The sequence below is a fragment of the Tiliqua scincoides genome, chromosome 4 (assembly GCF_035046505.1).
Source record: "Tiliqua scincoides isolate rTilSci1 chromosome 4, rTilSci1.hap2, whole genome shotgun sequence".
NCBI lineage: Eukaryota > Metazoa > Chordata > Lepidosauria > Squamata > Scincidae > Tiliqua > Tiliqua scincoides.
The window spans coordinates 223,855,138-223,872,577 of NC_089824.1; the positions used below are offsets into that span (position 1 = coordinate 223,855,138).

The window sequence follows — 17,440 nt, forward strand, 5'->3', positions numbered from 1 at the left end:
AAAGCACAGTGTGCTGCAGACAGGCCCTGAGAAGGTGGGAGCAGGAGGACGCTGAACATGACCACATTAAAAGCCACACTTCACCCCCTGCCACGCTCAGTGTCTCATGCAGTGGAAAGCAGATGTGTCCCTTTAAACGCTGGCCACATAATATGGAGTGAGGGGACAGGGTGGCAAGCGCTGCTGTCGTTTGAAGCTTTAGTGCAGGGTGGGGGGGTCCACTTCCCGTGTGTGCTTAGCAAGTGTGAGCGGATCCAAGTCCCCGTCTCCACAGTCAGCTGGAGGAAGGTGAGGGAGGGTTGCTCTGAGTCTGCTGCTTCTCCCACCTTCCTGTCACTTCCCGGCCGGGCTGGCCATGACTCTGAGGATCACCTGCCGAGGAGGACCCCAGCAGGTGCCAGAATCCTGCTCTGGAGCACATGAAGGCAAGAGACACGTTAGCAGGAAGCAAGCACTGATAGGCCAAGAGCCTCGAGTGGGCAGCATCCCTTCAGGCAGGAGGGCACACATTCTGCGAGGCCCAAATCCCCTCCTCGCTGAACCAGCGTTCAGCCTCTTTCCAAAGGTTTCTCGCAGGAGCTTCTCAGTGCACCCGGCTTCCCAGGAAGCCTCCCCCTTTCCCAGTTTGTCATTTTGCCACCTCAAGAAGCTTCTGGATCCTGCATGAGAACAGACGAAAGCCCTGATAGACCAGGCTGGGGAGGGGGCCATTCGCTTCAACATCCCATCTCCCACAGTGGTCCACCAGCTGCTGCTGGAAACCCACAAGCAGGAGAGGATGGCCCCCCTCTGTCCCACCACGGCTTCCCTGCAACTGCTAAGGGAAAAGGCGCCCCACTGCACTGGCAATCCTGGCTCATGCCGCCCAGGGCCAGGACCGCAGAATGCCACTCCCCCCACCAGTTGCCCCCCCCCGACTGCTGCACCGGAACCACATGCAACACACTTCTTGGAGGAACCTGGACGCGGCACAGAGCCGTCCTGATTGGTGATGGACCCAGGGACAGATCTCCAGGAATCAGTCCAGTCCCTCCTTAAAGCCATTCAAGCTGACAGCCGTCACCCATCTTATGGCAATGAATTCCACAGACAAATCCTGAGCTTCTGTCTGCCCTGAATCTCTCACCTCTCTGTTTGGGAGCGGCCTTTCTCCACAATGGATTCCCTCCCCCTCAAAGCAAGACAGGCCTCCCTCAGGGTTCCAGCAGCAACTGAAAACCCAACTGCTCCTTCCTGCTGCTTCTTTATGTTACGGAGCTCAGGCTGGCCGCAGTGGAGTTGTTGGTGCTGATCAGAGGCTGCTTCCTTCCTCGTTACCAACACTGTTTTTCAGTATTCTTGACTGTTGGCTGTTGGAAAAGGGGCTCTGGGGTTTCTAGGAAGCAGAGCTCTCAGCAGAAGAAGCTTTTCCTATGGAAGTCCCCCCCAGCCAAGGGTAGGGAGGGGTGGGCAGCTGGCGGGTGACCAGGCACACTCAGGGGGCCCTCAGCTCCACTGCTTGGCAGTGGCTGCTGCTTCCAAGGCACTGCCAGGGGAGAGACTTCCCCTTTCTCCAGAATGCCAAGGGGAATTGGAGGGCCCTGCCCAGACATCACTGCAGTCAGCAGGCAAATAGGGCTTGAGCGATTCAAGGGGCCTGCAGCTGCTCCTGGGGGAGATGCAGAAGGGGGAGCCCCTCCACACACGTGGCTGCTGGCGAGCGAGCAAGACGCTGCCCCCAACAGTGCGCCAGATGGGCAGCCGGCTGTCCTCTGGCCGGAGAGCCACCAGAGCGTTGGTGCTCCACTGAGCAAGAGGGCCTGTGGCTGGACAGGAAAGGCCAGGCCAGCCTGACGGGGGGGGGGAGCTGCTCCCAGGACTGAACCACAGGAGTCATCAGTCAACACTGCTGGGCCTAAAGGCAGGCTGGGACTGAGAGCCGCATTCCTGGGTCCTGAAGCATCACAATGGCCAGGAGACCTGTGCTGATTGAAGGAGGTGGGGGTTACGTGGGGACAAGGAGAGGAAATGGCGGCAAGAGAGGAAGCGAGGGGCACAGCACGGGTGGGCTGTCTTTGTGGGCGGGCTTGTTTAGCAGCTCCTTGGGGGAGGCCTAAAAGCCACCACAGAACTGACTGGTGTGCCAGGATGTGCGTGTTGCGCTGGCCCATGCAGCGCACGTGACAACAGAGCCCTCCAGCCCAGGCATGTTTTGGTTGAAGACCTGCTTGCCTGATGGGGAAGCAGCAGGAGAGTCAGAGGTGAAAGACTCCCTCTGGAGCTGGGGGTCTCCTTCGCTCATCTCTCCCCAGCAGTGCGTTTCCTCCTCCGCCTGCTGCAGACTCAGCCAGCAAAAGCAACCGGGGGCTCCTCTGGCTCACGCTGGAGGGGCAGTCGGGTGGAGCCATCACTCGCTGTGAGCCCGCGGAAAGCAGGCTGGCTGGGCCCTGCTGCTCCAGCTGCTCCGCGTCCCACCAGCTCAGGCGGGGCTGCCGGGTGAAGATGTCCCTCCTCTCCTGGGCAGGAGGGAGCAGCACGTCGCAGGCAGGCAGGCTGGGCCGGGCCTGGCTCGCCGGTGCGGGCGCCACAAGGAGCTCCTCGCGCCGCTCGGCGTCGGCCCCCAATCCCGCCTCCAGGCGGCGCGGCAGGCACGAGGCGCGCTCCGGCGGCCGGAGCGAGCTGCCTGCTGTCCCTGCGCCCTGCGAGGCCCGCCGGCCGGGGCTGCAGCCGCGCTCCTGCCTGGGGAGCGGCCCCGGCCGCGGCTCGCCCAGCAGCGCCTCCGGTTGTTCGCGGGCCTGGGGCCTGGCCGCAGGCAGCTTCAGCGGGCGGGGAGAGCGCCCCTCTGCGAAAGCCCGGCTCCAGTCCGGCCGCTCCTTGGAGGGAGGTGGCAGCGGCGCTGGCCTCGGGAGAGGGGGCCCCGCATGCTGCTGACGGTCCACTGGGTGGTGGTTCAGCCCAGACCACCCCAGCCCCATGGCAGGCACCGAGGTTTTGGGCTGGTCTCCTTGGGGGGCACATTGCAGTAATCCAAACAGCCACAGACCCCAAACCTGCCATCCAAGGTCAGCCAAGTAAAAGCAAAGCAGATACAAAACCGCCAGCTTTCCAGCGCAACAGAGAGCTGCAGCAGCCAGCGAGGGAGGGCGGGGAGCAGGAGTTGGTGCCGACTGACTTGGCCTCCTTTCTGACAGCAGTTGGCACTCGCCTTCTTTTGGAAACTCGCATTGCACCTTCTGGCTCAGTTTTTCCTGATCTCTGCCTTGGAAGGAACTCTTAGGGTTTCCAGCTGGCCCAGCAGCCTTGCCCCAGTTCTAGACAATTTCATTCTAAAAAACGGAGAGTTCTGCTTCTTTTCCCAAAGCAGCCCTGTGTGAGCCTGAAACAGCCTCCCACTCTTTTCTGCACCTTTCCAGTTCCACTGGGTCCTTTCTGAGAAGTGGTGACCAGAACTTAATGCAGTTGTGGCCTCACCATTGATTTGTACAACAGCATTATTATATTGGCTGCCTTATTCTCATTCCCAGTCTTAGTTATCCTGAGCATGGAATTGGCCTTCTTCACCGCACTGCACACAGGGTGTGACACTTTCATTGAACTGTCCGCCAATACCCTCAGATCTCTCTCTCTCTCTCTCTCTAGATCCATCACAGACGGCTCCAAACCCATCAGCATACAGGTATAACCAAATTATCCACAGATTTTTCACCTGCATTTTATCTCAACATGATAAGAAGGGCCTTTAAATTAAAGGGAAAAGGTCATTTAACAATATCCTCCTTAGTGTGGGAGAGGGCAGCTGAGAGACAATCCATCAATCATTCTAAGCTCCAGGCACTTAGTACAGCTTCACTCCCAGGCAAGTGATCCCTCCCTTTCCCCTGAGCATGTGAAAGAATGACTGATTCTGCCTGAGGGTCTGCCTGATGCTTCTGTCATGCATTACAATGGTCAGCAAGGCTGTTTTTAAATCAGGGAGCTGTTTTTAAATGAGCAAAGGGACATTGTTTTTAAAATGGATTTCCTTTAACTCAGTTTTTGGTATCCACTTGGGTACTGGAAAGGGAACCCTCCTGGATACAGAGTCTCAGCCTGTATATGTGAAGCTTTGATTCTTTGCCCCAATGAGCTTCACTTTACACGTGCCTACATTGAAACGCATCTGCCATTTTGCTGCCCATTCTCCCAGTTTGGAGAGATCCTTCACAATCCCTTCTGGTCTTCAGAAAAGTGTCATCCATAAATTTGGCCACCTCGCTGTTTACCCCCAATTCCAGGTCATTGATGAACAATCTGAAAAGCTCTCATCCCAGGACTACTCCTTGGGGCACACTGGTTTGACCTGACACTGGTCTTAGATGCCCACAGGTGGCCTAGAGAGGTTTTCAGCCCTTGGCTGGAGGCTGCACCAGCTGAGTTCTTCCTTGGTTCACACCAGGCTTTTTAAAAAGTGAAAATTGGAGAGAAACCTGCCTCCCCCCAGCAGCTCACCACCCAGTTGCTCTCCCAGCCAGTGGCATAGCTAAGGCATCTATCTGGTACCTGGGGTCAAAGAAGATTTGTAGCCCCCCACTCCAAGACAAAATCAAATTTAAGTAAGTAAATAAATAAAAAGTGTGTCCCAATTGGTTTGAGACACTGTGCTGGGAGGAAGAGGGATGGTTATTCTCCCCCTGTTTTAAGAAAATCCACTTTTTATTCCATAAGGCTGTTGTGTTTTCATTTTCTGGTTAAACTTTTGATAGAATACAGATATTCCAAAGAGGTTTGTTTCATTGCATTCTGCATTAAATTACCTTTCCAATGATATATAACATGATGGTATTATTGATGCATATCAAGATTTTCACAATTTTGGTCACTGGTGTCAAGCTCAGCTTGTTGCCCTCCTAAAGCTTGATGCCCAGTACAACTGCTGCTCCGTGCACCCCCTTAGCTATGCTACTGGTTCCCATAGTCACCCACGCACTCCTTGTGTCTGCCTGAGAGTGGTTGGCAATGCCCTGCTGCCCTTGAGGCTGCCATTGAAGGGGGCCTGAGTTTCCATCAACTCTGAATTCTGCAGGCCAGCAACGCTGCCTGAGGAGAGGCATTCCGGGCATGTCGCCCCAGAGTTTGCCTGAGACCTGCTTGCCAGTTTGCTCCTCGGCCCAGGTCAGAGGGGTGCCTCCCCTCAGGGGCTCTCAACAGCCATAGGCCGGGACTGCTCCAGGGCTGCTGCCACATGAACTGCTTGGGGCCTTGCTGACTGTCCCCCTCCCATCGCATGAAGGATGGTGGGTGGCACCAGGGCTGACTTGCCTGCTGGTTGTGGAACACCCAACAAGGGAGAGAAACTGGTCTCTCCCAACACTAGAGTCAAGTGGCGGGAGATTTGCGGCAGAGGATAGGGTTACTCACAGTGCCTTGTTCGTGCATGGAATTGGCTGTCCCGGCATGTGGTGATCACAGCCGACGTGATGCTTATGGAGGGGAATGGACAGGCCTGGGGAGGACACGTCCATCTGTGCCCACTGAGTGGCTCTGTGCTACCTCCGCATTCAGGGCCCGTTCTGCCCAAGTCCCACTGGCTGGAGCCTGCCGTTCTGCAGCGGGTGGGCTTCGCATTGGGGCTGCTGCTGGACCGCTGTGGGAAGCAGGAGGCTGGGCCAAGCAGTTCGCTGGGCCGATCCATCAGCCAGGCTCCCTCAATGCCCTTCTGTGGTCTCCTTGGTGGCTGTTCCAGCAAAGGTGTTGAACTGATTTAGATGACCAAAGTTATTCACTTTGCATCTGCTGCAACTTATGTGTTCGCTAAATGTTTGCTGTCATGAATGCACTAATGAGGTGATTGTAAATTATGTCTTTGCAAGCTGCCTTGAGCATTCCTGCATAAAAGGAAGCTATAAATATAAATAAGACAAGAGGAAGTCCGAGCAAGCAGCCATGTCACTCTCAAAGGGTTGACAGGAGGAATTGCCTGGTAGGACCAGCAAATTCGCCCAGGAAACCTCCAAGGGCCTCACTGCACAGTTCTGCAAGACGGAGAGGCAGGACCTTGGTCAGGAAGAGTGGCTGGTTGGCAAGAGGGACTTGCTGGGCCTCAAGGGGCAATTGCCCCCCCCCCTGCAAGGGGCACTCCTGCAGGCAATTGTTGGAGGCCCAGCAGGGCCTTGGGGAGGGCAGGACATCGCATGGCCCCCAGGAGATAAGGAGCGCCCACTCCCCCTGCAGAAAGGAGGGGCTCCTAATCCCCAACTCAGGCAGTCTGGGCTGGCAAGAGGGGAGCCAGGAGCCACAGGAGACTTGTGTTCAGCCACACCGGGGTGCTGAGCTGGCATGCAGGTGGGAGCGGCTTGTCATCTCCAGCCTCTTCTGTGCAGCTGCTTCTCCCACGTGCTCCAAGCCAGAGGAGGGCAGCAGCAGCCTAGCTGGGGGTCAGGAGGAGAGGAAAGGAGGCAGAGGGTGCTCATGGGGGGGAGGGGCAGGAGGCTTGGCAGGTTGTTCAACATGGCTCTGGGGCTTCTGGGCAGCCACTTCCTCTTCCTGTGGCGGGGAGCCAGCCTGCTCCTTGGGGGCATCTGTACTCAGGCTGGGTCATGGGAAGGGGCTGCTGGGGCTCCCTGGCCTGCACTTCCTTGCCTTCTTGCCAGGTACAGTGAAGAAGCAGAAGGAGGGAGGGAAGAGAATGCTAGGCCTGTTCTGCAGGAGTGAGTTCTGAGTGCAACTCAGGGGCAGCAATGCCCTCGGGGGGGGGGGGGTCTGAGGTCAAAGCCAGGGGAGTCACACCTGATCAGCCCATGCAGGAGCAGGTGCGTACCCTCATGGCTGTCGTTAGGATAGACAGAAGAAAATATTTCTTTACCCAGCGTGTAGTTAGTCTGTGGAACTCCTTGCCACAGGAAGTGGTGATGGCATCTTGCCTAGATAGCTTTAAGAGGGGATTGGACAAATTTCTGGAGGAAAAGTTCATTGTGGGTTACAAGTCATAGCAGGTCTGTGCAAAGAAATATTTTCTTTTCAGGAAGTGGACATACTTCATCTAGCCCTGCCCCCTGGCACCCCTGAGCCTCGCCCAGCTCCCTGCTGCCTGGCCTGCCCCACTGTTGGACAGGCTGCCTGCAGGACAAGTTCTGCACCTCTGGCTGTCAGCAAGTGCCAGTCCCGCCCATGCCCAACACCCTCCTGGGGCTGCTGCAGCCCCTCCCAGGAGCCAGTTGCCCTGCTAGGAAAGTTGGTGACTGAGCAGGAAGGTGAATCGGTCATGCCGCCGCCGGTGCTTCTGCAGCTGCCACACCTCCGCCTCTCCGGCTCCTGCCCCTGGAGAGGGATGAGGCACAGCCTGCAGGGAGACATTCCCGAGAGGAGGCTGAAGCCGGAGGACCATGGCCAGAGGTGGGTCTTGGCCCTGGTTGCTGTCTGGGTGGGCAGGAGGACAGCCCAGGAGGGCGCTCTGGTGGGGAGCGAGGGCCCGGGTTCTGCCCCAGGGCAGAGGGAGCACTGGGCTCAGGGTCGAGGTGAGGGCAGCCAAGGAAGGCCACCCTCACCTTCCCCTCCCGTGCCTCCCCCCCCCCAGGACTGCAGCTGGAGTCCATTGACTGGCAGAGCTTCAAAAACAACCTGCAGCACCGGACAGCGGAGATGGGCAGCCAGCGACTGATGGTGCGCCGGGGGCAGCCCTTTGCCATCAGCCTGCACTTCCGCTCCAGGGGCTGCCAGCCCGGGGTAGACACCCTGCAGCTGATTGCGGAGACTGGTGAGGAGAGCAGCGGTGGGGGTGGAGTGAACAGTGTGCCCCCACCAGTGCCAGCCTCCCTGGCCTCACACGTGGAGGACCACCCTTGCCCCAGCGCCTTCAGGGTCCCTCGTGCAGGTCCCTCAGGGCTGGATTCAGTCCCTAGCAGCCTGCTGGAAAAGACTTTCCCTGGGGAATCTTGGGGAGTGCTTGGATGGCTGCTGCAGCACTCTTGGGTGGGGTGGGCTGGGGAAATGCCCTCCTCTGATTCAGAGAGCCGCTGCTGCCACGACAGAGGGGCAGCTCCCTGGGCATACTGATGGGCACCCTCCCCAGCTCCTCCGTGACCCTGCCTTTGGCACACCTCCTGGTCCACACGCCCACACCCCCAATGTCCTTCCCAGGACCAGTCCCGGAGCTGCAGTCTGGCACACGGGCCGTGTTCCTGGTGGGTCTGGGCCAGCCCAGCTCACGGCACGTCTGGAGAGCTGCCTACATCTCCAGGGGAGCCCAGTCGGTGGACCTGGCCGTGCTAGTCCCGGCCACGGCCCCCATTGGGCAGTACCAGCTGAAGATCCGTCTTGATTCTGGCTGCGGCGAGACCTCCTTCTACCACTTGGGCGAGTTCATCCTGCTCTTCAACCCCTGGTGCCCAGGTACAAGCCCTGTCTGTCTGTCTGTCTGTCTGTCTGCACCCAGCCATGGAGACTGATAGCCCCTGATAGCAGATGCAGGAGGCGCCCCTCCTGGGGTGGACCAGGGCTGTTGTGGTGATTGCAGTTGGGGAGACATGGCCTGGGCATGGCCCCTTCAGAGCTCCCCTCTGCTGTGGACTGCCTGGAGGAGACCCTGGAAAAGCTCCAGGACTTCCAGCCTCCGTGTTTCCATGCCACCCCCTCTCTGCCCCACCATGCACAATGTAGGGAGAATAATGGTCAGAGAAGAGCTTTGCCTTATCTGGGCCCCTCCAGGCATCACTGAGGGTCCCTGATGTTGCCTCTCCCTAGTCCACTTGTATTTTGCTGAAATGGCCCAGTGGCTTCATGCAGGGGACCTCCCCCCACGAGCCCCTGCACTTGGTCTTGCTCGGTTTTGCTGCAGATTCCTAAGAATCAGCGCTGGGCACAGGTTCGAGACTTTCATTAAGTCGAGACTTTCATTAAGCTGGCAACCAATACCCCAAGATCTCTTGTGATCCAGTACAGACAGGTCAGAACCCAACAGCGATTTCCATAGATCAGAAAAGCTAAAACCCAAGTTAGCTTGGAAACAAAAATATTTTTAGATCCCATGTGCACCTGCTAGGTCAAGTTAGTAGGGAAGTATATTATCTTGCCCATTTTTACATGACTTCCTTCATCAACAAAATTAGTGTTCTTTTACCTAAAGCAGGGGTGTCAAACTCATTTCAAACCAAGGGCTGAACAGCATTCATGGTGCCTGCTGAGGGCTGGGAGTGATGTCATTAGGCAGGAAATGATGTCATTAGACAGGTTATAACCAAAAATAAGCACTTTTCACTTAGGAACACTTTAGCTGCAGAAGAGAAAATACACAAATCTTGATCAAATTTCAAGATATGGGAGAGTCCAATTTTCATGTGGGCTGTCCTTACAGCAGTAACACCTCAGCACTGCTCAGCAGCTGAGGCCTGAGGGCCGGATAAAAAGCTTATGTGGGCCGCATCCAGCCCCTGGGCCTTATGTTTGACACCCCTAACCTAAAGGCTGACTTGGGCATTTGCCTCGGCAAGGGAAAGGCAGGTTATAATTTTCAAATAAATGAATAAATGAATGAATGAATGAATAAATAAATAAATAAATAAATATTATTGGAGAAGCTAATTCACTATCTTGATCTTCTTGGAGCAGGATAAAAATCAATTATTTCTATAACCGTATTGAAATACTTACTACATTAAGGGTGCAATCCTATCTTGCACTAGCACAGGCAAGCCAGGACACTTGCACTGTATCCACCATGAGATAGGGCTCCACAGTGGCTCAGCCAAAGGTAAGGGGAAACTCTTCCCCTTACCTCCAGGTAAGCCACTGCAGCCCTATGGGTCCTTCAGTTGTTCACGAAGCCAAAGGGGGGAGTTAAGTCTTGCCCCTCAGACAAGGCCAGAGCAGCAGCAGCACTTATAGGGCATGGGGTGTGTGAGGAAGGTCCACACACCTGGTGGCTACCCTACACAGTGCCAGGGTGTGCATTCCAACAGCCACTTGGTTGTTCATGATGTGGAGTGAGGCCTGCAAGTCCCCAGAAGTGGCCAGATGCAGTGGAGCTCCAACAGCCAGACAGCCTTGGCTTCTCTGAAAGGGGGGGCCTGGAGAGGGTGCGGCTGCTCTGGGCAGGCAGGTGGGCAACCCTCTCTCTCCTCCCTCAGATGACGATGTCTACCTGGAGTCTGAGGCAGAGAGGCAGGAATACGTCCTGAATGAAGAGGGCCTTATCTACCAGGGGAACAAGAACTGGATCCATCCGTCCCCCTGGAACTATGGACAGGTAGGTTTTCCAGAGCCCTGGCACACTACTGGGAGATGGCTGTTTCTGCAGGGATGCAGCTGCCCAGGACTGAGCAGGTCTGCCGTTTCTGTGCCCTGAGGGGGCAGCAGTGTTTTCCCCTCCCCCAACATGCCACCGGCTCCAGACTGAAGGCAGTGCCCTGGGTCCAGCTGTGGCCAACTAGGGAGTGCTGCAAAAGGATGCCCACAAGCCAAGGCACCTGCCGCATGGGGTTCTGTTCAGTCCTCCTGGCTGTTGGGCACTGCAGAGCTGGCAGAGGCGTGTGTGACCCTGGCCTGCCCCCCTCTCTCTCCAGCCTGCGGCTGCCCCAAGATGCCGCTTCCCCGTGCTCCTGTAGCTTTCCTCCAGTCTCGCCTTCCAGTGTCTGTCCATCTGGGGCGGCTGTGGGGGACCAGCTCCTGCCTGGACAGAGGTTGGGCACAGGCAAGCCCCCAGTTCTGCGCAGGCAGAGGTGGCCTGGCAGCAGCCGAGTGGCTTCTCCCCCTTGTCTCTGCAGTTTGAGGAGGAGATGGTGGACATTTGCTTGAAGCTTCTGGACAGAAGCCTGAATTTCCTGGAAGACCCAGCCAGGGACGCCTCCCTGCGCGGCAGTGCCGTCTATGTCAGCCGGGTGCTGAGCGCCATGGTGAGTGCTCACTGCTGAGACCTGGAGCCTGGCGAGCCTGCAGAAGAAGCCCAGTGAGCTCCAAAGGGGCTGGGGAGCCAGGCCTGGCAGCTGTGAGATGGGGCCCTCTGGGCACCTCAGCCTCTTCGAGTGCCAGTTGGGGGGTATCTGGGCCTCCTGCTTTGCTGAGTGGGTGCAGCCAGTGGTCTCCCCTCTGGTTCCCTCCAGATCAACAGCAACGATGATGATGGAGTCCTCCTGGGAAACTGGAGTGAGGACTACTCTGGAGGTGTGCGGCCGACTGAGTGGAACAGCAGCGTGGCCATCCTGAGGCAGTGGGACCACTCTGGAGGCCGCCCAGTCCGCTACGGGCAGTGCTGGGTCTTTGCTGGTGTGCTGTGCACAGGTGAGGGTGGGGCAGTCCCAGACAGAGTGGGGCTCTGCACTCCCGCCCGCCTCTTTGGGCTGCCTCTGCAAGCAGCGCTGGTGCAGGGTGAGGTGAGGCAGGGCCGGAGTCTCACTGCTGACTCACTTGGCACCTTCCCAAGCATGTCAGTCAGACTGAGGGGAGCTTTGAGTGATTTGAAGAGAAAAGTGACAGAGACAAAAGGGGAAGCTGAGCAGTGGAGCAGAGAAGGCCTTGCTCTGCTTAGCACTTACAGGAGGCTTCAAACTGGCAGGGAGCCTGGGACGGGGGTGGGGTTGGTCTTGATGGCCCCGGGAACCCTTCTGGCGGTGGAATTCCATGGTATAGTCAGTGTTTGTGCAGAGATCCCAGCACAACGGAGGGCGCCCAACAGTCAGAGATCAGCCAAGGAAGTGCAGCTTGCGGGCCCGGCAGGGTGGGCAGCTCTGTGAAAGCCCCCTTCTCTTGCTTGTCCGTTGACCCAGCAGGGAGCCTGCGCTTGTGCTCTGGCGTCCTGCAAGGGCATGCCGGAATGAAGGCAGGTCTCTTCAGTGACTTTTGCCCAGTGAGAGAGCCTCAGTTCCACCGCTCCAGCTCCAGCTTCTCTCTCATCATAACGTGATCAGAGGCGGGTGGGGTGGGGGCGGGTGCTGAAGCCTGGCACAGAAGCTGCAACGGAGCCTCCCGCAAGTGGCAGTGCCTGCTTCCTTGCCTGCAGGGTTGGTTCCTGCCCCCAGCCTGACACCCTCACCCTGTCCCCTTGCCAGTGATGCGGTGTCTTGGGATCCCCTCCCGTGTAGTGACAAACTTTGACTCTGGGCACGAGAAAGACGGAAACCTGATCATCGACGTCTTCTATGACCAGACAGGGCAGCTCCTGCCCACGGAGAGCAGGGACAGCATCTGGTAAGGGGGACTCCTCCCCACAGGGAGCCACCAAGGATCTTGCTCCTCGCTGCAGGCCCAGCCAGGCCACCCTGGCAGCAACTCTTCCATGCCCAGCCCCTCTGTACCCTTCTGTCGGACCTACGGCATGCATGGGAGGTGCTGAAATTGTTTCCCCCCCCCCAGTCTGTGACTCTTCCCCCTCCCAGTTGTGGCCGAGGACCTGCAGCTCCAAGCCAGGGCTCTCTGTTCCTTCCCGGGGGGGGGGGGGCTAGTCTTTTGCTAAGGAGACAGTTTCTCTCCCTCCCCTCCCCCCCCCGGTTTGTTCCTGGTGCAGGAACTTCCACGTATGGAATGAGTGCTGGATGGCACGGCAAGACCTCCCTCCAGGCTATGACGGCTGGCAGGTCCTGGACGCGACACCCCAGGAGCGCAGTGGCGGTAAGTGCTGGGCTCTGCCCCCCGGGTGGCTGCTGGGCCTGGCGAGGGCACTTGCACATCTCTCTCCCCTCTGGCAGGGCTGTACTGCTGCGGCCCGGCCCCTGTCAGAGCAATCCGAGAAGGAGAGGTCCGCCTCCTCTACGATGCTCCTTTCGTGTTCTCCATGGTGAATGCTGACCGCGTGGCCTGGCTGCTGTATGGCACGAGGAAGGAGAAGCTGCACTGGGAAGCAAGTGCTGTCGGGAACCACATCAGCACCAAGTGCGTCGGCAGCAATGAGCGAGAGGACATCACCAGTGCCTATAAGCACACAGAAGGTGTGGCACCATCCAGGCATCCACATCCTAATGTGCCAGAATGGCCAGCCAGCAGATCTGAGGGATGCCCTCCAGGATACGCCTGTGGCCAGGGAAGGAGCCAGGAACTTGCAAGCTGCTGGGCTTTGGGCCTTTGCCTTCCTGTCCCAGTGCCAGCTGAGTGCCCTGCTGGGCACCTTCTTGCCTTCCAGTTAGCCTCAGGCTCTTGCACCCTGGTCCTGCAGTGCTCTTTGTCCCCCCTCCCCGCACCTGGGTGTGCCTTTATCTTTCCTTGCTGCATCTCTCCAAGATGGAAAGCAGAAGCCAGGCTGCTGCAGATGGGGCTGGTTCCTCACCACACCTCATAGAGAAGCTGGCCTGAGAAGCGCCCCAGGATGTTCCGTCTGCCTGGTGCAGGGCTTTAGGGCAGCATCCCCTGGGGAAGGCCACTCCAAGACACCTGCTGATCTGGCCTCAGCCTGCACACACTCGACATGGCGCTGGGGTGCGCCAGCTGGGGCACTGGCAGAGGATCCATCTGGCCAAACTGAGTCCTGAGCAGTTAGTGTCTGTGTCAGAGGGAGTGCCAAATGTGCCACCTGGGGGAGTCAAGTGTAGGCCTTTGCCCCAGCCCTCCCCCCAGACCTGGCAAGCCCCGTATTAAATAGCCAGAGGGGCTTTTGGCAGAGTGGGAGCTGCCAGACAGCTGTTTCTCCTGTGCTGGTTTCCCTGAGCTTGTCAGTGATGGAGACCCTTGGGGAGAAGGTAGGCTGAGCAAGGGGAGTAGCTCCTAGTGGTTAGCATGCCACTGCCCAGACAAAGGGTCAAAATGGGACTAGTTTATTAGAAGTCGAAACAAAAAAGGAATTAAACAATGGGGGGGGGTAGTTGAAAGTGCACGCAGGTGGATGGAAACTGCCTGAGCTTCACTGGAGCGCACAGAGGAAAGGTTTCATCAAATGGAAGCAGTAGCCAGTCACACCTGGCAGATGGAGCTGGGGACCCACACAGGTCCCCACCCCCCACGCAGGTGAAGTTTGCAAGCAGCAGGATGGCAAAGAGATGGCAGAGATCGGTTCCTGAGACACCATCCCCGTGTTCCCAGCCCACTGTCCTTTGCAGTGCCCAAGACGTTCTTCGTCCCTGCATTTGCTAGACAGCAAGTGGGTGTTTTTCTGCGTTCAGATAGCAGGCTGGCAGAGGAACACACCAACTCCCTGCATGCTGCTGGGCTTGACTGGCCTTGTGCTGCTGCTTCTCTCCACAGGTTCCCTGGAGGAGCGCCAGGTGTTCCTGAAGGCCCTCACCCAGAGGCAGCCACTGCCCGCCACCCTGAGGGCCAGCACTGGGGCCCTGCCTGCAGCACTCCGATCCCGGTCAGGCCAGCCTGCTCCTGGCCGCAGCAGAGATGAGGAAGCCCCCCGCCGTGCCCTCACCACTCTCCAGCTCCGGCTGGTGGAGAGTCCCAAAATCGGCCAGGACGTCCACCTGACGCTCCTTGTGCAGAACCTGGAGCCTGCCTACAAGGAGCTGAAGCTGAGCCTGAGCGCCCAGTCCCTGCTGCACAACGGCACCCCTCTGCCGTCCTTCTGGCAGGACACACTGTACCTCTCTTTCAGTCCCAATGAAGGTGAGGCTGGTGGGGGCTGCTGCAGTGGAGCTGGACCAGGCTTGGGCATGGCTTGGTCCTGCTGACCGGAGCATCTCCCTCTGCAGAGAAGCACATCCCTTGGAAGCTCTCCTACGAGCAGTACGGCAAGCACCTAGGCGAGGACAAGCAGGTCCATGTCACGGCTATGGGGGAGCAGAGGAGCTCTTGGCAGAAGACACTGGCAGAGAAGACAATCACCATCGCCTGCCCAGTCATTGCTATCAATGTACGCCACTCGCGCAGGGTGGGGGGGCAGCAGCAGTGGAGACCTGCTCTTCATCCCAGGCCCTGCAGCTTGGCATGCTGGCAGCAGATGGGGGCTGGACGAGGGGCAGGACTCCTTCACCCAATGCCTAAGTAGGGAAAGAGCCCATTCCTGACCCCCTAACCTCTTGATCCCTTCCTGCAGGTACTGGCACCCGTGGTGGTGAACCAGGCCGTCCCCCTTCAAGTGGACTTTGCCAACCCCCTCTCCCAGCCCGTGAGTGGCTGTGTCTTGACTGTGGAAGGCAGCGGGCTGGTGAAGGGGCAGGCCCAGATCATGTGAGTAATGTGGGGCACTTGCAACAGGAGGGGTGGGCAAGGTGAGGGCCAGGCTCTTCTTTCACAGTGGGCAGCTGCAGGACTCCATGGGAGTCACAACAGTGGAGGTAGGCTGGATCTACTCAGCTCTCTATGTCAGGGCTGTCCAGCTCATCTCACCCAGCAGGCTGAATAGCATTTGTGGCACCTGCTGAGGGCTGGGAGTGACATCATGAAGCAGGTGATGACCAGAAATAAGCACTTCTCAAGAACACATTAGCTGCAAATGGCAGAAGAGAAAATGTACACATCCTGATCATATTTTCAAGATGTGGGAGAGCCCAGTTATCACGTGGGCCCCCCTTTCAGCAACACGGCTTCTGCCAAGGTGTCACTCAGCAGCTGATGCCTTGGCAGCACCTCCCCCGCTCACCCCTCTTGGTCTGCTTCTTCCTCATACCATCCTTTGCCTTCTGAAGCCGCCTTCCGTCTTCCTCCCAGTACCTCAGCGGAAGTAGTGACGCTGAAAGGGCGGTGTTCGGAGAACACACATATCATGCAGGCCACCCTTTTAGCATAAGAACATAAGAAGTGCTCTGCTGGATCAGGCCAAAGGCCCATCTAGTCCAGCTTCTGGCCCACCAGGTAAGATGGTGGAATGCCTAATCAAAGATGAAATCACAAAAAACATAGATGAACTGGCTGGGAATTGGCTGAGGGTCAGGAAGCAAAGAGTGGGTGTCAATGGGCAATTTTCACAATGGAGAGTGTTTAAAAGCAGTGTGCCTCAAGGATCTGTCCTGGGACCAGTGCTTTTCAACATGTTCATAAATGACTTGGAGACAGCGAGGGGACCAAGTTTGCGGATGACACCAAACTTTTTCGAGTAGTGAAGACCAGAATAGATTGTGAGGAGCTCCAGAAGGATCTCTCCAAATGCAGCCATCATGTTGGCATCCTTCAGTCTCAGAAGACTATGGTATCGCACTCTGAATGGTGGTTCTGGAACAGAGTGTCCTCTCCAGTGCGCAAAGCCTGGGTAAAGTAGATATGGAGGATAGACTGTTTCCCATGCAGCAAATCCCCCCTCTCCATGTCACTGAAATGGTCCAGTGGAAAGGCAGAAGCCAATACGGTTGGTTCCAGTGGCATCACAGGAGTTGCCAGAACGTGACTGTGTTCAGCCATGAACTGCTTCAGGGACTCCAGCTCCAGATTTTGCCTCAAGGTTGACTCCTGAGGCCTTTTCCATAACTGGCTGTAGCCACAAGGCAGTGGAGATTTGGGATCAGAGTTTTCCTTCTCTCAGATGAGCTGCCTTCCCAGGCTAACGAGTCCCGTCTACCCAGTGGCTGTTTAGTCGCCTCTTACGACAAGTACAGCCAAACTGAGGGCCTATTCTTATGGGCAGCGAAATGGCAGATGCGTTTCAAAAGGGGATGGGACAAATTCAGGAATGACCAGGTGTCCATCAGTGACTGAGTCATCATGGCTGTGCACCCTCTCCAGGTTCAGCGAGTGGGCCTATGATTGCCAGTTTGAGGGAGGCATGGTGGGAGAGAGGCATTAGCTTTGTCTCCTGCATGTGTGCTTCCCAGAAGTAGCCGATGGGCAACCGTGAGAAACAGGACGCTTTTCCCGGTGGACATCCTAGGGTCTGATCCAGCAGCTGTTTTTTCCTTATGCTCTTGTGTTCATCATCATTTGGCTCCCACAGGTTGGGGACACTGGATGCCCAGAAACACTACAGCCTCAAGCTCCAGCTGACACCCTACAAGAGTGGCCAGAGACAGCTTCATATCAGCCTCAAGAGCAGCCAGTTCCCAACCATCAAGGGGCACAAACAGCTGGAAGTGGTCCCTGCTTCAGGAGGCAACACGTGGAGGAGACTGGCCTAGCAGAGCACAACCCAGTCCCCAGAGGATGGCCTAGCAGGCTTGTGGTGGCCACTTGGCTCCCCTTCCTCTGTCCTGACAATAAACTTTGCAGTGCTCACCCTCCCATCTGCAGCACTGGTTATTTCTGCCCGGGGGGGGGGGGGGCTAGCCTGACCTCACTTACAGTCCAGAAGGGTGACTTGAAACATAGGCAGCAGCCAGTGGTGGAATCTGGATTCACATCCATACATGTGTCAATCCCTCCATCATCACACCATGCCACCAAGAAACTGCCCTGCAGCTGTGAGCTCCCAGCCTGGGCCGTGCCTGACCCCACCGGCCTAGATGAGTCCCACAAGGAAGAGCCAGACCAGGGCTCCAGCGCAGCTGCCTGCCAGGTATGGGAGGTCTCCAGGGGCTTGTGGTGTTCTACTGAAGGCAGTTTGCACCAGCCTGCTCCAGGCAAGGACAGGAGCCCAGCCAGGGTCAGCAAGCCAGGATGGGCCAAGGTGGGCCTGGAGAGGCCTCAGGGAAGGTCT

The 17,440-nt window shown here is 57.4% G+C and overlaps 1 protein-coding gene across 1 annotated transcript; it reads left to right on the forward strand.

The window, feature by feature from the left end:
• The first annotated feature begins 7,219 nt into the window (after positions 1-7,219).
• Positions 7,220-16,922, forward strand: TGM5 (transglutaminase 5). The gene is made up of 13 exons (XM_066624758.1): positions 7,220-7,472; positions 7,532-7,711; positions 8,095-8,346; positions 10,080-10,198; positions 10,716-10,844; positions 11,052-11,229; positions 11,997-12,135; positions 12,452-12,555; positions 12,633-12,872; positions 14,119-14,481; positions 14,568-14,728; positions 14,912-15,045; positions 16,742-16,922. The coding sequence occupies exons 1-13, from the start codon at positions 7,220-7,222 to the stop codon at positions 16,920-16,922; spliced, it is 2,433 nt and encodes an 810-aa protein (XP_066480855.1).
• The last annotated feature ends 518 nt before the right edge of the window (positions 16,923-17,440 follow it).